This window comes from Papaver somniferum, chromosome 5, assembly GCF_003573695.1.
Source record: "Papaver somniferum cultivar HN1 chromosome 5, ASM357369v1, whole genome shotgun sequence".
Lineage (NCBI taxonomy): Eukaryota > Viridiplantae > Streptophyta > Magnoliopsida > Ranunculales > Papaveraceae > Papaver > Papaver somniferum.
The window spans coordinates 140,205,203-140,226,822 of NC_039362.1; the positions used below are offsets into that span (position 1 = coordinate 140,205,203).

General features: G+C 37.8%; 1 protein-coding gene across 1 annotated transcript; it reads right to left on the minus strand.

Moving 5' to 3' along the window:
- Positions 1 to 18,063: 18,063 nt before the first annotated feature.
- LOC113282943 (nucleolin 2-like) lies at positions 18,064 to 21,550 on the minus strand. Its single transcript, XM_026532051.1, has 9 exons — positions 21,484 to 21,550; positions 21,065 to 21,171; positions 20,836 to 20,965; positions 19,495 to 19,586; positions 19,288 to 19,405; positions 19,082 to 19,189; positions 18,911 to 19,002; positions 18,435 to 18,703; positions 18,064 to 18,328 (listed from the first exon to the last, which is right to left on the minus strand). Exons 3-9 carry the CDS (start codon positions 20,917 to 20,919, stop codon positions 18,249 to 18,251), a joined length of 843 nt encoding a protein of 280 aa, XP_026387836.1. The 5' UTR covers positions 20,920 to 20,965; positions 21,065 to 21,171; positions 21,484 to 21,550; the 3' UTR covers positions 18,064 to 18,248.
- Positions 21,551 to 21,620: the final 70 nt, after the last annotated feature.

Below are 21,620 nucleotides of genomic sequence, written 5' to 3' on the forward strand. Positions count from 1 at the left end.
TTGACATTGTTGACATCTCCGGACGTGCTCAGCAGTGTCAACTTCCATTGTGGGTCAGTAAAATCCTCCTTCATAGAGCTGCAAAAAGATTTTTCGCATGCCTTGGTGTTCTGCATTGCGGGTTATGTTCATCAATTCTTGTGCCTGTTCACGCGATAAATATCGTAAGATTGTGTCTCTGTAACTGCGCCTATATAACACTCCTTCTCTGAGGAAGAAACGGGTAGCCTTCCGCTGAATCTTGAGCGCCTCTTGTCTGTCTTGTGGAAAACGCTCATATTGGAGAAAATCTATATGCGGTTGTCTCAAATCGTATGTTTCGACGTAGCACACCTCCGCTTGTTGTGGGGGCGCTTGACAGTCCTGACACGTGTATTGTATTGATGCCGCTTGTGCTGCCATGCTTGGCCAGTATATCCCCATTCTTTGAAGGCGGCGGTATAGTGACACTCCCCCAGTTTGTCCACGGGACTCCTTATGAACTCGGTTCTTGATTTCATGTTCTTCTATCCTTCCTATAAAACGCGAGAGAGCTCCTCCAGACGTCGATAATATAAGGCTTCTCGTATCATAACAAAATGTTGTAATACCTTGGTGGGAATCGTCTGCTCATCCGCCTTTCTTGTTAAGTCTTCGATGTAAGCCGTTATCCAGTCATCCTTCTGTTCGAACGCTGCGTCTTCCTTCCAGGAACTCGGGAGCGTTCTCTTCTTAACCACAACAGTCCTTTCATCCGCTTCATTTAGTTGTAATTTTTCTTCAAGCGTGGCTAAAGCGTCTGCATGTTTGTTAGTTGATCACTCGGTATGTTCGATGACGGTACTCCCTCTTTTGGATATCAATTCCTGAACTTCCACTCGATAAGGAGCCAAGTGCGCTTCTTTAACTTGGACTTCTCCCGAAACTTGGTTAGTCACCAACTTTGAATCTCTTTTGATATCGATCGCTCCTAAGTTGAGTTCCCCAGCCATCCGTAATCCCAAAATGAGCGCTTCGTACTCTTTCGTTGTTACTGCACTCGAAATCTAGCTTGAAATCATATGACAGTAGTTCATGTTTAGGGGTTTCGAATACCATGTCGGCGCCTCCATAGGATCCATATGACGATCCATCGAAAAACATCGTCCAACGTTCTTCCGTTTCAGCTTCCGCTATCTCTCCAGGCATGTCTTCATTTATTTTTTTCGCGTCTGTTCCTGGAAAAGCATCTAATAGATCCGAAAACGCCTGCCCTCGGACTCCTCTGGCCCGCTGATATTTTAGTTCGAACTCGGATAGTTGCAGTAACCACCGCGCTGTCCTTCCTAAAAAAAATGACTTTGATGCTAGGTAAGTGATTGGATTGGCGGCTGCTACTACTATGGTCTCATGTGCCAATAAATTCGAACGCAATTTTTGTGCGGCATAGATGAGTGTTAGGCATGCTTGTTCCACTTTTGAGTATCTAAACTCCGCATCCCTTAGGTTCCAGATGACATAATAAATTGTCCATAGTTGATCATTACCTAAATCTTGCGCCAGTAAACCTCCTATGGATAATCCGGTGAATGCCGTATACAGATAAAGGGGTTCTCCTTTAATGGGTGGTCGTAAGATCCGCGCACTAATCAAGCACCCTTTGAGCTTTTGGAATGCTTGCTCCTGATCGCTTCCCCATTCATATGGTTTATGCTTCTTTAATAGTGGCAGGAAGGCGGACATCAACTGAGCTAATACGGGAATGAATCTTCGGACATATGACACTCTCAGGTTGAAAGTTTGCACTCCCTTATATTTGAAGGCATCTTCATAGTAGTAATTGCTTCAACTTTACTTGGATCTATCTTGGATCTATCTGAATCCCTTCACTGGTGACCACAAACCCTAAGAATTTTCCGGAGATAACCCCGAAGGAACATTTTGCAGGATTCATTTTTAGTTGGTATTTCCTACACCTGTCAAAGACACTCTTCAAATGCTCCAAGTGATCTTCTCGTTCTCTGAACTTTACGACAATGTCATCGATGTAAACCTCTATTATATTATGCATCAAGTCATGGAAGATAGCTACCATTGCTCGTTGATATGTACCGCCCGCGTTCTTCAGTCCAAAAGGCATCATGCCATAGTAAAAGTTCCCATATGGTGTCTGAAAGGCCGTCTTGTACGCATCTTCTAACGCCATCCGGATTTGATTGTATCCACAGAAACCATCCATAAAAGAAAGCATCCCATATCCGCATGTATTATTTACCATAATGTTTATATTTGGCATTGGGAAGTCGTCCTTTGGACAAGACCTGTTCATATCTCGGTAATCAACGCAGCATCAGACTTTGCCATTACTTTTCTCGACAGGCACAACGTCTGCCAGCCACACAGGATGCTGGATCGGTTTGATGAACTTTGCTTTCAACAGCTTCTCTACCTCTTCCTTGATCGCCAGCTCTATCTTTTCCGGAAAATTGCGGCTTCGCTGCTTCACTGGTTTGTACTCTGGTGAGACGCCCAAATTATGTGATATTAGGTTAACATCTAGACCGGGCATCTCGTCATATGCAAACGCGAATACATTCGGATATTCTCTGAGTAATTCCATCATCCGTGCACGCTCTTCTCCTTTCAATTGTTTACTAATACGAACGTGTCGAGGACAATCTTCTGTCCCTAAATTTATTTCCTCCAATCCGTGGAGCGTTGGATCAGGTTTTTCTTCAAGAAAACTATTTTTATTATCAGTTGGCAGGTCCGCTTCTTCTTGTAATTTTATTGGGGACGCCTCTGTCATCTCCTCATCGGTGATGATACTAGATTGAGGTCGAGAGGCTTCCCCTGCTAATTGTTATAAGTGGTAGACATGCCCTCCTTCCGGCCGCGAAAAGCGCTTATACTGGTTCCATTTCACTTCTTCAACTCCCCTTTTGCTTCCCTCCTTTGGCCCCATTCGTGAAGGAATGAATACCGATTTTCCTTTGCCTTTTGACTGATCCGCTAGCTGCTTTGCAGTTTGTGAGGAGCTGGGAGATGACTTTCCTTTTCCTTTCGGATGATCCGCTGTTTGAAACTCTTCCCATTTTGTTAATGGCGTTAGGCGTTCGGGCTGTTCTTCCGACTCTGTGATGGGTTGTGTGTAAAATACTGCATCGGCCATGTAAGCTTCTTCCGGACCAAAGGGATTACTCGTCGCTGGAATCCGATATTGTCTTCTTCCTATGTTTGTTTTGACACATTGGTGATATGTGGAAGCCACTACTTTATGATTAAGAAGCCATCCTCGACCAAGTAGAATGTGGAACGTAGTGTCATCCTCGAGCACGTAGAATGGTGTAAGTGCTCGGATGGGTCCAATCTTCAACATCAAGTGCACTATTCCTATTGCAGTCTGAGTTTGTCCTCCAAAACCTCTCACAGTTGTTGCTCGTATCTTTATCGCCGTCCGTTGGACTCCTAACAAATCTTCCAGTGTATGTAGAGAAATCAAATTAAGAGAAGCTCCTCCGTATATGAAATCTCGCTTGAGAGGTTGCCTATTGACATGCGACGTGAGGTATAGCGGACGAAGGTGTTCCCCAGGGAAACATGTCTTCGTCTGTGAAAACTATTGCCTCCTTTGGTATCAGATCACAGGGTCTTTCGGAAGCGATCGCAGCAATAGCCTTAGACTCTTCTCGAATTTGATTTTCACTAAACCCTAGAGAATCGAAGAATTGTTGCGCCAGAACAGTCTACGCGAATTTACTAGCAACTCCATTGGTATCCAGAACCATCATTTTCCTCACACGCTTCTTCTTCTCCCACATCTTCCCAAGGTCTCCAGGCTTCGTCATCCATCGGGTCGTGTGAAATCATCATGACTTGGTGCTGTGGGAGTGGATTATTATTAACGATTTGGTCTCCTACCTCCAACTCTCCTCGGGATCGTTTCCTTTGAGCAATATAGCGGAGGTAAAAACATTTTATTTTTGGATGGTGTACTCTTCTGTGGTAATGGAAATAACGCTCATGCATCTTATCTGTTGCGGTCGGCTCCGTCAGGACTGGTGGCAAGATATTTTCCTTATTTGCGACCCACTGCTCCAAGAGTCCTATTATCTGCTCCTTGCTACATGGTAAGGGCGGCGGATCTGATCTTCCTCCCCTTCTCCCTAGTTATCCTCGATAAGAACCGAAGGTAGCATTATTCTTTCCTCTTTCACTTGGTACGGTTTGATCATTGAAGGCTGGTATGGATGATGTATTGACGGAATGTTGTTGCCAAGTGTGTCCCAATCATGTTGAATGTATTGCGTCTGCGCAATCTGATATGTGCGTTGCTGCCTCTTCTACCTCCATAAAGGTTTGGAATTTGAAATTTGTGAGGTTTATCCAGAAAACAACATCCATTCCTCTAATGCAGATCTCGACTAAAAGTTCCTCCGGGATATCCTCGTGACATTCTAACGTAAATTCCCTGAAACGTGTGATATACTTTCCGATCTCCTCTCCAATCCTTTGAGGTGCATCTTCCTAGATCGATTGTTGTGACCTTCCGCTGAGCGGAGTAAAACTTCTTCAAGAAAAGTTGCACCGTAGCAGGACAAGAACTAACACTTACGGGTTTAAGATTATCATACCAAGTGAATGCGTTATCCGTCAGCGACTTTGGGAACTCTCGCATGCATAGGCTGTCATCCTGAGCATAAGCATTCATTGCCAATATGAAACGACTTACATGCTCTCTCGCGTTTCCCTTTCCCCCATAGTCTTCAACTTTTGGCGATGTATAATCTTCAAGATATGAGTAATCCACCATTCCCGCAGACTATGGTGATCCTAGGGAGTCATAAGCATCATGTTTTGTCACTCGATAGTTAGTCTCTAAGAACTTGGATATCGCATCCTCGGTTATCCCCTGTGTAGTGCTCTTTTCATTTACCATCCTGGGGATTGCTACAGTTTGCTCCCTTGCTCTATTTAGAAGTCCTCGCAACTCTTGCTGCCTTTTAACGGACGCATCCAATTCTTTCTGCATGTTAATCATATCTTGTTCATTCGTCTACGCAACATCCTTCTCCTTTAGGGTGTCCATCGGCCTTTGCAATGCTCTTGCTCCCTGTAATGCGTCTGCCTTCATTGTTATTGGTCTGTACCCTTGCGCAATGGGCGTGGCAACTACTGATCTGATCCGCACTTGTTCATCACTATCCTCCTGCGCGTCTTCCATCGTTACTCCATCCAAATCTGGCAGTGTTCCGCCTACTGGAACTCCTTGATTCGTTGTCGCTCCCTGACTCATACTCGCACTTGGGGGTAGCATGCTGGAAAATAAGGTAAGAACCTCCCACTGTGGTCGCAATGTTGATGGATAGAAAGTGGGTAGGAGGAGCTAGCCCTAATCACATAAAGTACTCCCAAGGAGTGGAGAGATTATTGGTAGATAAGAGTTAATTGGGATACCTCTAAACATACTTTCCCTCTTCTTTTTATAATAATATTTCCTCTTCCCCTTAGAGATCAATGCCTCTAAAGTTAATTTATTACTAAAATGTCATTTTCCCCTTTCCTAAGTTATTTACTTGAAACCTTAAGTGGCCATTGCCTTCACTTGGGTTTGGGCTTGAGCCCAATTGGTTTACTTTCCTCTCTAATGGGTTAGGACTTCCCAAGCCTAGTCCCTTATATTCTAAACGGGAGGTTCAAGATAGACTAGGGGAAGTCCCCATTTAGGGCTAGTTATTTTCATGTATCAATAATTCCCCTCTTGCAAATTTGTTGCACCTCTTACTAGGATCGGTTCCCCAATGGCTAGATAAAAGTTGTTATTTATAAGGCATAGATCATACCATCTTGAGTGATTACTTAAGATCAGTTTCACTAATAAAAGTCATACCAATACATAAGTCAGGCCTTGTGAATAGTTTTACCAAGATACATAAACAAGTTTATGAGCGGTTATACTAAACACACATTTTGGTAATTCAAAATATATTTGCACTGAATAACAATACCAATAAGCCCGTTGATTTCCCTTTCGCTTCACAAAACAAGTTTATGAACTTACTTCCTTTAAATAGATGTAAAACATTGTTTCCTGGGATGAAATCTTCACTCATACCCATACATAATCACAATAGCATTCATACGATTATGTCGATGTCTTATTTACAAAGTTTAATGGTTAAGAAATAAACATCGTATTGTATTCCTTAATACTATGTCTAACTAGAGTATAACCATTCAAACATATTCGCAGTTATGTTTTCAATATGCACGACTTGAAAGATATGTTAGGGAATAAAACAGTTCAAATCAAATATTACTAACCTCAAGAGGAAGGATGATGTTGTTGTTGTAGCTCCTTAGTTCTTCACATTCTTAAAGTCTTCATGTAATACTTGTAAGTCTCATATCCTAACACTTTCAAGCTAACATATATGAAGTTGACTCTAGTATATAATCAAGCTACTCTTTAAATGAGTTTTGATTCACTAAAATATGACAACCAAACTTGACATACCAACGCTTGGTGGGTTGAACCGAGCTATGCTCTAACAATCTCCTCCTTTGTCAATTTTAGTGATAAAACTCATATATCATATAAATAAACAAATTATAAGAATTCATTACAAACATACGCTTGATTCCAAGTTCAACAGCACAAAACCTGCATTAAATTCAATCCTTAAATGTCGCTGCTGACATTATAATAACAAATCTAATACTCCCCTTAAAGGTGAGATAGGTATATTTTCAATCCACATGTCTTTGTTATTTTCATGTAGTTTCTCATAACTACGTATCATATGATATGTGACTCCCCCTTACTTTATGCTTTTACTCTTTTCGTTAGAATAAACATTTTAGCGCAAATGTCCCTTCCCTTGGTGATACCAACTCAAAACAAGTCAACATCACTTGTTTACTCCATATTTTCTCCCCCTTTTTTTCACAAAATGACAAAGAAACGAAAAAATAAAGGAAAAACCGAAAGGATCTTACAAATCTCACAAAGAGAATTTGGAAACCTATAAGAGTTGAGCACGAGGGTTTTGCATACCGTATTAGATAGAATAGAATATACTTCTGAGTGATTGATAAGTTTTAGTAACCCCATACCTTTTTTTGATGAAGTTCCTCCAAGCTCTTTAGTAGATATTCTTCTTCAATTGGTGAACGTCGTGAAGTCTAAAGCTCAACTACACACTTCTATTCTAATCCGAGATATAATTATAAGTAGACTGGAAATCAAGTATACAATTTTGATGAACTAAACTTGACAAACATGCTTGAGATAGCAACGCTTGTGAGTTCGACCGAGCAGTGCTCTAACAAATCACATGTAAGCTTTTCTGTGGGTGGAAAATTGGTCTGAAGTCTTCACTTAGGTTGAAGAAACTCTTACGCTGTAAAGGAACTCACCTAATTAAGATAATTGCACAGAGTCTTGCGAGATTCAAGATACGTAAGGAGCGCGAATGTAACTGAATTAATGTTACGGTGGATTCAGTCTCAACCACATTCCAATACGAAGTTTTGATAGTATGCTAGAGTCTGTAGCGGCGTAATACAGTTTAGTGTTCAAGTCTGGACTAGGTCCCGAGGTTTTTCTGCATTTGCCGTTTCCTCTTAAACAAAATTTTTGGTGTATATGTTATTTATTTTCCGCGTTATATTGTTTATTTATATAATTTAAATATCACAGGTTGTATGTAAAATCAATCAAAGTAAATACATCCATCTTAATTGTTGGATGCGACTTGATTGATCTTTGGAATCTTCCAACTACTCTCATGGTATAATCAGGTTCACGGTCTTGTCTTCGTTACATATTAGTTGTGATAGAAAGAGATATAAACTCTTAATATAATTCCTGATTGAGATTCATTAAGTTGTAAATCCCACAATTGCATTTGGTTTAGTCTATACAGGTTGCCTACGAAAAAGTTGGTGTTGTATTTTGATACCCCCGTATTTTCATCTTGTTCACCGCAACAAGAATCACTGAAATTGTCTTGGAAAATTCGGGGCTAGACATCGCTCCAAATGATACTTATTATGTCGTTGCACATTTCCATTATGTAATGTCTATGGGAGCCGTTTTTTCTTTATTTGTTGGATTCTACTATCGGGTTGGAAAAATCTCTGGGCGAACCTATCCCGAAACTTTAGGCCAAATCCATTTTCGGATAACTTATTTTGGGGTTAATTAGACCTTCTTTACAATGCATTTCTTAGGTCTTTCAGGTATGCCTTATTGTATTCCTGATTATCCAAATGCTTATGCTGGTTGGAATGTTATTAGTATTTTTATCTCTTATATATTTGTAGTTGGGATTTGTTGTTTCTTCGTGGTCGTCGCAACCACTTTAAGCAGTGACAAAAAATCTTCTCCAAGTGAACTAAATTGGACTGCTAAAGAGAATTCAACCACACTGGAATGAATGGTCCAAAGTCCTATAGCTTTTGATACTTTTGGAGAACTTCCTGCAATTAAGGAGACTGAAAAATAAATGAAGCAGAAAGGATACTAAAATGTAAATGAAGTTAAGAAGAAGGTAGCCCGAGAAAGAAGAGAAGTTGTTCAAAATCTAAATTAAGATCCTTGAAATCCAAGCTAAGACGGTCTTTTCCTTCTTTCAGAGAGGCTTTTCAGAGAATCGATTATGGAATTCTGTTTACTCACTTTAAATTGAGTATCCGTTTCCCTCCTTTTCCTGCTAGGATTGGAAATCCTGTATTTTACATATCCATACGATTGAGTCCTTGGGTTTCCGAAATAGTGTAAAAAGAAGTGCTTCGAATCAAGAGAAGCCATCGAGAAACTACTGAACATTGTAAATATTTTTGGCATTGGGATAGCGATTCCTCCCATTTCGTCGAGATAAACGAGACGTATTCTATCATAACTCCCACTGAGAAGCATGGGATGATGAGGTTGGATCAATTCATAAAGCATGAAAAGGTATTAGCAGGGAAAAGATCAAGTTACTTGCATTCCCTCATCGGGGTGATACCTGATTGTAATCTATTCTTGTTGTCGCGTTGATCATTCATCATCTTTGATCGTAGAATAAGAATCAGTCTTCTTTCAGCAAGTTGCATGAAACTCTCGACTTTGATCACTAACTAACTAAACTCATAAGATAAGACTTCTTCTTTTGTACGCCCGGTTCACCAGGTTCTACCAATAGTAGAATGGCAGCTTGAATGATTCGTTCATGTATCAAGTTCATTCTTCACTTCCTCTCTTTCGCAGTCGAGTTCCTAAAGGACCTTGGCTCGGTGAATCCAATAGTTACGATATCCCCGCACAGATGTTCTCGAATGCGCCGTTCTCTTTGTTAGAAAGCCCTCTTGCTGCTTGAAAAGGAACTCATGACATAAATTGACACTATTCAATGTCTCGAGTAGGCCAATTGCCTTTCTTACCTTTGCTGGGGCCCAAGTGATTCACCGAAGCGACGAGACATTGAATCAAGTATCAGTAGCGGGACGTTCTGTCAATCAGTGAAGGTTTTTGGTGACAAGACCTGGAGATATCAGAAGTGAGAATGCTGACATGAGTAACGAGAAATCCTGTGAAAAACGCTACTAAGAACCTAGCAGAACTTTTGGTTGATTTGTGGAATGTTCGCGATTTTCCTTTTATTCACAAGAATGCATGACCATGAATAAGGGATCTGAATAGTAGATCTTAACCGATATTGCTAAGTTATAAAAAGAGCTCAAAATATAAGAGTTTTATTCTCTTATCTGTTGTAGAGTAAACTCGATTCTTGATTCAATTTCAACTGCATGAAGTGGACCCGAAAAATAGTAAAAGGATATATCGAGCAGGGCATTTGTCCGCCTTGTTCACTAATTTTATATATAGGTATAGTTGTCACTCCATATCATGTGTTGTTACTTCATCTCAAGTTCTCATGCCAGAAGTTAAATTGAGTGTCGAAAAAAGGTGGTTTAATTGCTTACTTGCTAGATTAAGGTCCGGAGGATCTGTGTTTTATAAAAGAATGGGGATGAAAGCTACTTTCTTGTTCGGAAAGGAATAGACTCAACTGAATGGAAGAGGAGTGGAGAGAAATCAACTAGAAGTAAGTGATTTTTTTTGTACCTAATTTTTTTTATATATTATAGAATTTTAAGGGCACTGATCTCAAAAAATGTCTCTATGTATCATACACCCTATATATCTTGAGCGAGGTCTAGCTCTTGGTGTTTCCCAAATAAAAAATTTAGTAAGCACCCTTGCGCTTGATCTATTTGTTTATATATTTCCTTTGTTGGATGCTCCTCCTGAATTTAGGGACTATTGTTTATTATGTGCCTTCGAACTTATGTATTAGGTCCCTCATCGTTTATATCATCAGTTGGAGAAAGTGAAAAAAATTCGGGTAATCGTGAAATGGCAGAATGGACTTCCAGTACTAGTAGTTAAGATTCCTAGGAAGGAGCTGTCGGATTAGTTTCCGATTTGGATAAGGTGGAACCGGTTCCGCTTGGATAAGGATAACCTTTGCAGGAGCGTTTACGCCCATATCCTATATCACCCACTATTTTTAGTGTCAACACTCGCTGGTTCAGATGGCGGAGCCACAAAGTGCTTGCTTGTAGCGACAAGTTGGAGTGTATGTATGTCATATAATATGGATAGAAACAAAATCCACTAGAGTTTTGTTTCGATAAACGAGTTCATTGAATTTGTAATACAAAGAATGAGGACAACAAGTTCTTTCTTCGGCATAAGACAGAGCATGGATTTGAACCAAGCTTGTACTAAACTCTTCTAGATAACATAGAAAATCAAAGAAAGAGTCGATTACAAATAATATGGAATTTAAAGACCAGGAATCAAAGGAAATGACTATAAGAGCCATGGGTGCGACGAAAGGAAATAGGAAGTGCTCATAGGATAACAAGTCAGTTACTACTAAGATCGGGAAAGTTGTCGGAGCGAAGAAAGTTTTTGTTGCGACTACTCTTAAGAAATGATCTTCTATATTTTGAACAAATCGAGACCAAAATGGGAAAAAGAGATACGGAGAGAAAGGAATAACCAATCGACGAAGGAACGTGAAACCATTATGTTTCAATAGAGGTACGGGAAACGGTTAGGAGTGATAAAGTAGGTGAAGTCGTTGAGTTTTGTGATTTGTTCCAACCATTGCTAGATGTAATTCTAAGAGCCGAACGAGAATGAAAACCACCCAGAAGAGTCAAGACCGGGAACCCTAATAGAAGGTTTAGTCGATCCATTCCGGATCGACCGAATTGGTACATAAGTTGCAACATAGGAAAACCACATAAAACACGACTTATTTGAATAACCCGGCGATCTACCAATTGTAGAAGTAGGATTTTGGAAAACAATAAGCACTTAATTAATACAAGTCCAATCTACCAACTTCTTTCTCATTTCGGGGAAAAGGTTCGGTAGGAGAAGAAAATAACAGAGAGATCTGAATCGAACCTAAATGGGAATGAAATGAAAAATCTTTTTCAAAACTTATCATTAGGGGCATGACGACAATATACGAGAGGAATAGAAAAAACTCGTGATTTACGTAGAAGAAGGAAAGATCCGTTTATGAGTAGTTCAAGAAAGAATCGTCTCAATTCCTTACTTATTCCTTCTAAAGCATTCACTTCTCGACCGAATGTCGCGTAACCCGCGTAACTTCGACTCCTTTTTGTATTCTGTTGGCTTTGTCGGGAGGCTCAAAGTGAATATATAAGGAATCATACCCCTTAGATTATGAAATAATGGTAACATTACCAAGATGCGAGGAAAAACTTTTGTTTCACATTGCCAACAGACCTCCAATCGATTCGTTTACCAGATTCAGTACGAAGTCATAGATTTGCTTGATCAAGGATTTCCAGGAAATTGGCACTAAGTCACCTCCTACGTTTTTGGTTACAAAATAAACTAGACCGTATGACCAAATTGAGAGTAGCAACGTAGGCAAAAATAAATTCGGCTAACCACTGTTTTATCTTTGAGACAAATTCCTAAAATCTGATGTGCTTCGTTAAAAAAGAGGTTGAAGATCTTTGGTGTGTTGCAGAAATGATTATCGAAGTAAAACTAAGAATGCACCAAATTCCTCATCGTACTATTCAGCACCAACACAATTATAGAAAAGTGAATCAAGCAACAGATGGTCTCGCAAATTATTCAGCAGACGGAAGCCAAGCAGAAAATTTATCAACATCAGTATGGGACCCGGCAATCCCACATTTTATTAGAAAAATTCTATCTAATGCCGATACAAAACCCACGCGTAATATCTTTATAGGACGTTCTCATGCTTCCGAGAAAAATAATCCAGAGGGTTAGCATAAATGTGTGCCATTTACTTAGAATTTGAAGTCCGAGTAGAAGTTCTGCACCATGTTCCATCATGTTTTGGTCAATATGGTGTCGTGTGTTGTGTGTATCATCCCACGTATGGCTGCCAAAATATATAATATGTGTGTGAAAATAAAGAATAACCCCAATTACCTCCGGCAAAGCTCTCTTTTTTCTACGTTACTCCTTTCCATTGTTCCATCGTCACTGAACCCTAACTAACTGAGAAGTATTTCTATTATCTCTATACAAAGATTAAAAGGATTTGATCATTCATGGATTATTTCAAGCTTCTCCTGGTGGAGATCACAATAGAAATATTATCTCGTGTTCCAACCGAATTTGTTTTAGAGTGCAAATTAGTATGCACTACTTGGAGGAATATAGTTTCTCATCATCCACATTTCTCCCAAATCCATTTAAATCATCTCAATCATTATCCTTCTACTGATTCTGGTAAGTTGGTTTTTTTTGCTTCTACTTATGATTCATTTAATGGGACTAAATATTGGTATTTTGGATATAATCATGAGTCAATGCAATACCAATAAGCCTAGCGATTTCCTTTTCGATCCTCAAACTAGTTTTTGAACTTACTTCCTTTAAACGAATGTAAAAACATTGTTTCCTATGATGAAATCTTCACTCACACCCATACATAATCACAATAGCATTCAAACGATTATGTCGATGTCTTATATACAAAGTTTAATGGTTAAACAATAAACTTCATATTGTATTCCTTAATACTATGTCTATCTAGAGTTTCATACACAGCTTCGCAGTTTCGTTTTCAATATGCACGACTTAAAAGATATGTTAGGGAATGAAACAATTCAAGTCAAATATTACTAACCTCAAGAGGAATGATGATTGTTGTCGTTATAGCTCTATACTTCTTCACCATCTTCTAGTCTTCATGTAATACTTTTAAGTCTCAAATCCTAATACTTTCAAGCTAAACTATACAAAGTTGACTCTAGTAAATAATCAAACGACTCTTTAAACGAGTTTTGGATTCACTAAAATATGACAACCAAACTTGACATACCAACACTGGGTGGGTTCAACAGAGCAATGCTCTAACAATCTCTCCCTTTGTCAATTTTAGTGACAAAACTCTTAAATCATATGGATAAACAAATTACAAGAATTCATTACACACATACGCTTGATTCCAAGTTCAACAGCATATAACCTGCATTAAATTCAATCTTCAAATGTTGCTGCTGACACCATAATAACAAATATAATACTCCCCCTAAAGGTAAGCTAGGTAAATTTTCAATCCGCACATCTTTGTTATTTCAATACAGTACCTCATAACCACATATCACATGGTATGTGACTCCCCCTTAGTCTATGCTTTCACCTTATTCGTTAGAATAAACGTTTTAGCACAAATGTCCTTTCCCTTAGCGATACCAACTTATCCATCTCACAATAAGACAATATTACTTGTTTAATCCATATATTTATCCCCCCTTTTGTCACAAAAATGACAAAGAAACGAAAAAATAAAGGACAAACCGAAAGGATCTTACGAATCTCACAAAGAGAAGTTGTAAACCTATAAGAGTTGAGCACGAGGGTTTTACACACCATCTTTAGATAACCAATACTAAAACCGAAACTACAAGTAATTTTATTTTAATATGTCATCTAGGAAACAATTGCACTAAGCAATTTTGATATTTTAGCAAACCAAAAAATCGACTAGTTACTTAGTTCTTTGCTAAAAACCGTTTGTACAAATATAATCGCTTGTTCGATAAGACCAAAATAAAGATAAGAATTAACTTTATTTTCTCATCAGGCTCTAGCTTTTCACAAAGAAAACTTAGACCTTTAACTTTTAACAAGACAAATATTAGGTTAGTTAACTAGTAATTCTTGTTAAGGCATTCGGCTAGACTTGAATAACTGAATCCTTCCCATTTGATAAGTCTAACTAGGATCCGAAAATCTTAGTTTCTCTTATCCGGAAACCACTTGGACTAAACAAATGATCCCGAAAAAACTTTTGTTAAGCCTTAAACAATCCATACAAACCAAATAAATCAACTTGCATAATTATTTATCTTAACCGGAAGCAATTGAATCAACATAGACATTAAAGTACTGCAATTGCACCGAAATTTTGTAAGCCTAAACTGTTGATAACAAAAACATAACAATGGTTTTTCTTAACCGGAACACAATTGAAGCACATACACATCAATTTTACCGAAATTTTGTAAGCCTAAACAATTGATATCAAATGATAACAATGGTTTTTCTTAACCAAAACCAATTGAATCACACACACATCCATACACAAATAATGGAATAAACATCAATTGTACCAACAATTTTGTTAAGCAAAAGAAATAGAGATATGAAAAAATATCATGGTTTTTCTTAAACAAGAAAACAATTAACTAACAATATTGTTACCTCAAATTTCATATCTTCTTCTCCAAAAATATTTGCATCTTCACATCTTTCCATGGATAATTGATACCGAAATATCATTATGTTGTCATCCTTATGCAAGACATAAGAATAACAACAACCAACCTTTACCAGAGAAAGAATGAAAACCGGTTTGAACTTTTCGATGCAAAAGTTGGAACCACGAAACACATATGCTTTTATGCTAAACCGAAGATTCAACATATTGTGACTTTTTCACTTATTGTTTCTACAAACCCCTCATGATCCTTTGATAAAGCCTACCAACATGGGATAGAACTTAATCCCGCTAAATCAAAAAGTCACCCAAACCACAAGGGTTATCACACGATGCTAATGCACCTTGACAATGCCAATAGATTTTCTTAGATTTTCGAAAGTTTCCTTATCCAAGGGTTTTGTGAGAATATCAACAAGTTGTCTTCAGATGGCACGTATTCTAATTTGATAACTCCATTCTCATATAATTCTCTAATAAAGTGAGAATCACAGATTTCTGAAAAAGCTGTCCTTAACAACTCTACTGAAAGGACTTGTAAAAGTTGAAAAGGATAAACAGATTTCTGGAATTAAAGTCACTAAAACAACTCCTTCTGTCACCCACCTGTTTTTTGCTGACGATTGTTTTCTCTTCTCTAAAGATAGTCTGTATGAAGCAAAAAAATTTGGTTAATATTCTTAATCTTTTTGGAGAAATGATTGGGCAAGTCATTAACTTCCAAAAGTCTGGCATTTATTTTACACCAAAAATTCACAATAAACATTGTAAAATCATTTCCAAAATTCTTAAGGTTAGGAAAATCTCTAAGAATGATAAATATTTAGGGACACCCTTGTTTTTTGATAGGAAGAAAGTAAATATTTTTAAGACCGTACTAAACAAATATTATGCTTCTCTACAAGGCTGGATTGGAAATATGTTCAATCATGTTGGTCGTACTGTCTTAATTAAAAATATGATTAGTGCATATCCTAATCACCAAATGCAGTGTCTGGCATTTCCTAAAAAAAAACCCTTGATAACCTAGACAAAATCCAAAGGGACTTTTGGTGGCAGAAAAAGAATAAAAAGAAATGTTATTATCCTAAAGCTTGGCTTACTAAAGACATCCGTCAAGGTGGCCTAGGAATTAGAGTTCCTCATAAACATAATCTTGCCTTAATTACTAAGTTAGCATGGAGGTTAATTCATAACCAAGATCAATTGAGGGCAAAAATTTTAAAACATAAATAATTTAGAAATCATAATTCCTTAATAAAAACTAGAAAGTACAAAATATCTTGGATTTGGTTTAGTATTAGAAAAGGTTAAGGAATCATTAAGTCTAACAATGTTTGGCAGGTTAATAATGGAGTTGATACCAATATATGGACTGATCTTTGGCTTCCTAACCAAACTACTCTTCTTACTCCTATTTATATTGATAATACTAATCCCAAAACTGTCAATAATCTTGTTATTGAAAAAGGAACTTGGGACATGAATCTTATCCCCAAGTATATTCATTCAACTTTTAATAATGTTATAAATTATGTCACTATTAATCTTAATATGCAGGATAGAATCAGATGAAGTTCTACTAAAACTGGAGAACTAACTACTAAATCTGCTTATAATTTTCTTACAAATCTTAATATTGATAAGAATGAAGCAACCTTTGAAACAGACTTGGTTTTTAAATATTATGCATAAGGTTATAATATGTTATGTTGGAAAATTGTTTCTGGAGCGTTGTCTCTACGATGTAAAATGTCTTGATATGTCAAAGATACTAACCCTTTATGTTTACTTTGTGGGTTCTCGGACTGTTGAAAAAGAAATCCATTTTTTTGTCAACTGTCCATTTACTAAAAAAATCTGGAATGCTTTTGGTTTGAATGATATTTACAATTATAAAGGTCAAAATGATATCATCCTCTGGTTCAAATTCTGGATGAACAATAAAGTTTTTAAGGATAGTCATGATAAAATTTCTTTCATCACTTGGTCTACTTGGAAGTTTAGAAATAATGTGAAATTTGATAATATTATAAGAAGCTCATAAGTTAATTGATTCTATTAAAATATACTACCAAAAATGTGCTTTTTCCAGGGACAATTTTACTCGATTCCTGTCAGAAATTTGTGCAATAATACTTATTTGCATGATTGTGGCGCTTATGAGTAGTTTATTCATTTTGATGCTTCCTTTTTAGAAGCTGACTTTTCCATGGGTTATGCGATCTCTATCTTGGATAAAACAAGAAGTAAAAAGCATTGCAGAGCAGGCAGAAATAGGCCAAAACAAGAAGTAAAAAGCATTGCAGAGTAGACATAAGTAGGCCCCTTAGAAGGTGAAGCAGGATTTGAGGATTTAATTCTCAACAATTGTTGCATCATCAACGACTATCAAACACTAGTGAAGATTATGAATGGAGAGAACCAATCTAGAAGACCAACCTTGTAGAGCTCAAACAAGCATCAATAGATGTAAATTTTCTTTTAGTCTTGTAACTCGGTTTCCTTTTTGTTTAAAACTAGGGAGTCTGTGGACTTTGAAGATAGACTTGCTAAGGAAGTGAGATTTAGGAGAATTTCTTTGACTGTTAAAGATATATTTAAATTCCTAGAAATGGTTAATCTCATATTAGATCCCAAAACCAAAACCAAAAGCCTTTTACAATAGCAAGTATCAGGTAGGCTAGAGATAGGATCGCGTAACGATCGTATCCCCAAATATGCGACGAAGTTTTTACACCGGTTGTCTGCCTGCCGAGACGCAACCCACCTAAAAAGGTAAGGAAAGATCCTTCACACATGCCGTGTCATGTTATGATGGACAGGGAGTGAGCACACCGCTCTAGTTGGGTTTACGTATTCACGACCGTTAGAGTAGCATATTCACTTTATCCGTGCCAGAAGACAGAGCAGGTCTGCCAACTGGTGATTTGACAAGTTCACATACTGACAGCATAGCCGTTGGGAGAGTTGACCCTGATGAGTGACCCGTGCGCATGAACAAGTCCATGCAGACGCTACAAGACACCAGATGCTACATCAACGTCCTTAACGCTCAACATTTGTTGGGTAAATCTGGCTTATCGTTCACCGCTTAGTGCGGAGGGCCAACAAGCACTTGATTACCCCTGATACTACTCATACGCCAACAAGTATTATCTACCAGACAACAACAGCCTATAATAGAACTAGCAACTCGCGCCAATTAAGGGGAGAAGCAGGGACACTAGAGCGCTGACGTTCTAGGTGGACACGCTGAGCGTGCAACTCATATTAGATCCCATCATATGTAATATAAACTTCCTTTTATCAATAAATAAAAGTTTTCTTATCAAAAAATAAATAAATAAAAGTATAATTTATATGCTTTGACTATTTCATAAATAAACCCAAACTACCAAAATAAATCATACAGCTTCCTGAAGATACCCTACTACAAATAGGTTAACCATAAATTAGGCCCTATTTCTAGGATAATAATGATTTTTAGACAGTGGATTGAGTGCATGCACTCTGAGCAGTTTCCTCCCCTTCAGGTTCATCATAATCAAATTTGATTTTCTTTCCTGCATTTTAAGAATTGGTTTGGGTTTAGAATTTGAATATGGACACAACAAACCAAAGATTTTTACATACATGTTTATGAGAAAAAATTGGGAACAGCAAACTAACCTGAAGGATGATGATAGGGGCTTCCAATACTTCCTAAGCCAGCACCACCATAACCTCTATCAGATCGCAGTAAGAACGTATGAATATAAGTTGGGCTACCATAAGGACCAAAACGTCCTCCTGATACAGCTCTACCACCCGTTCCTGTAACATTAAGGTTTGATGGTGTCGCATCTTCAATTGTCAAGGGATAATCACCAAGTTTATGCCCATTCATCGCAAGTGCTTTTGGGAAAGCATTGAGGTGGTAAAATTCAATGAAAGCAATCCTGCAAATACAAAAGCATCAACGTTAGAATGGGTTTGTGGAACAAAAAAAAAAATTCAAAAAACAAAAAAACTTGTTGACATAAGTCATAACCATACCTCCACGAAGAAGATTTAACATTTTTATAAAATATAATCAAGATACGGCACTGATTGTAACTAAAAATACTTAGAAGGGATTGCAAAGCACAACGTCATAGACTACTAACGCGCGAGCAACACCAGTGTCATGAAATTTTGGAATGTGCATCCATAAGATCTCTCCGCAAGATAAGAAATGCTCTTTTAGGGAGCTCCGGATCTGTTTGTCGGGGAATTAAATCGAGTGTGGAACAAACCAATTGACAGAAAATAATAAGATCTGCAGGAACTTGCTATACCTCGTTGATTCCAGAAGAAGTATCGAAACCTCGAACAAAAATGGATTCACGAGAAAATCCAAGTTTTACCTTACTGCCCAATAAATATTTGTCATTCAGCTTCATTGCCTGCAATGGTAAATTAACCATGAGGTACTAGTACAAGTTAGAATACAGAATTTGCAATAATTCTGAAGCAATCCTGAAGCATAAGCTAGGAAGTCTACCTTCTTTGCAGCTTCTTCAGTTGCAAACTCAATATGGCATACACCCCTGAATTCTCCACTAGGATAATAAGAGAAACGCACATCAACAATATCCCCGGGCCATTTAAAGAACTCGATCCTACGACAAAAGAGTAATAAGACAGTGAACTGAAATGTGACAAAGGTCAGAAAGTGTAAGGTCAGAAAGTGTAAGGCATATATACTCACACATCAGACTTAGAAGTGGAAGATGATAGGTTCATGGCAACAAGTGTTTTTGATGCTCCGGTGCCTTTCACTCGAGTGGAATGGGTCATTCGCTGCAAAAAAAAAGGCATATAGATGAAGGTAAGGTAAGCTATAATCAGAAATGGAATTTACTTAAGTAAAATGAAAAATAAAAAACCTTAATGCTTTGGCAACAGCCTTGGCAGCAGATTTTGAAGTGAATTAGTGAAAATTGGCTTTAGGATTATGTTTTCTAGTTTTCAAGCTTGGTAAAATTTGCCGTGACCACATGGATACGTTAAAAGTTTTAGTATTAGCGAGTAACTGATATTAAGCCAAAATATTCAAGCTAGTGATCGTTGCTCAATTCAAGTTTCAGCCTTAGATCAAGGCATAAAGGCCTCTGTTTACGGATCATGAGGACATCTAACGTCACAAAGAGTGTTTTACTTACTTCCCTCAAACACAATGATTGGGTGCAGCTTGTGTTTTTATCTTATGGTGTGTAGACAATCCTAGCACCTAGGTGTGCACTCTTACACTACCATCCACGATAGCTAATCTATATATATAATATGTCAATGAACGAACAACACAACGTTACTGCCCTGATAGGGGAAGTCTATCTAATTCCATCAACTTTCAATTTCAAAACCTCTCTGCGAAGCAATCTCGAGCCATCTTTGGAGTGACGCGATATCAGGAACAAATCCTGACCCGCCAAACATTACTTCCTTGGCTTCTTGCTTTTGCATTAACAAATGTGAGGATATCATTTGGATGTTAAGCCATCCACATTCCCACCCTCGATCTTCTGATTCAACAGACTGAAAATGATCTATAAAGCCGAATTTTCTCTTTCCAATTCTAAACATCTCCTCAACAAAGCCATGATACCCCCTTCAACTTTATAGTAAAAGCTTCTAATTCGTAAACTAACTAAACAGGAAATTTTCTCTGGAATAGATAAATCTGCATCGTCAATCGTCCTACTATTACATCTTGAGGTACTCGGTTCTGAATCATCTCCATAATCAGATTGAAAACAACTGGTACCAAATATCGGATTATCCTGCAGATGGGTTTTTAAGGAGCAACTTCGAAAAACTCACCTAACGAAGATATTCGGAACGATTTGTTTTAGTTTTCAGATACTGCATTAGTAGCATGCGTTGATTTGACTCGAGAACCACATATAAACAAGATATTAAACACCAGGTAACCAGGGGTATCAATCTAAACTCTTTGATGTTTAGATTCCAATAAGACACAGTTTGTGTCTCTTTCTCCTCAGTCAGTTTTATGTACTAGCAATAAAGATGTAGATAGTGAATAACATACTCTATTAGGAGGTCTAGTTGGTCCAAGGGCAATTTTTTGAGCCAACTCCATGTCCTCCCTCGCAAGTTGTTGAGACAACTTCATGTCCTTTGCAAGTTTCTCTTCCTCCTCAAAATGATTGTTTGCATGCCTGTATTTGTTTGTCCAAAACATCAGAAAATGCAGCTTTTGAATTCAATACCAAAACTTATAAGAAAGCCAAAACTAACAAAAGCACATATGATAATACGTTTCAATCCCAGTTGAAGGCACTGTAACGTCACAAATAGGACAAGCCGAGAAAGTCAACACCACCGAGTCTATGTAAATTCCTCCTGAACAATGAAAGCTTAATTCCTTCAAATTGAAATCATATATTAGATAGAACCAAAATAGAACGGTAAATGCTTATCCTATGTGGGCTAGTGTCTTTCACACACTAGATTTACTGCTATCAAGCTTTTCAATTAAACCCTATTCCATCAATCAAAATTTTGAAAATTTGATAATTTCTCTCACAAGTTTTAGGACACTTGAGGAGAAACCATTGATCAAGTAAGTTATGGAAAGAAAATATATATATATATGAAGAACTTCATCACTGTTTCATGGATTCAATAATTGTCTTAAAAGATTGAATAATTAGGGTTTATGAAGCGTGAGATTTACCTGTAGAGCTGTACCGTACTTCTTTGTTGAATCTATGGTGGTGGAAGATAATCCGGCTTTGTACGGGCAACTGACTCAACACTGTTTTCTTACAATTTCTTCAATTTGGGGTTTCGGAGGGATTTTGTTGTTGACGA

Excerpts from the sequence above, each read along its gene's own strand:
- LOC113282943 (XM_026532051.1), bottom strand. The coding sequence starts at position 20,919 with ATGAAGTTGTCTCAACAACTTGCGAGGGAGGACATGGAGTTGGCTCAA. Across the intron at positions 19,406-19,494 it reads TCCACTTCTAAGTCTGATGT|GATCGAGTTCTTTAAATGGC; the intron begins GTGAGTATATAT and ends CTTTTGTCGTAG. Across the intron at positions 19,003-19,081 it reads CTTCTTCTGGAATCAACGAG|ATCCGGAGCTCCCTAAAAGA; the intron begins GTATAGCAAGTT and ends CCCGACAAACAG.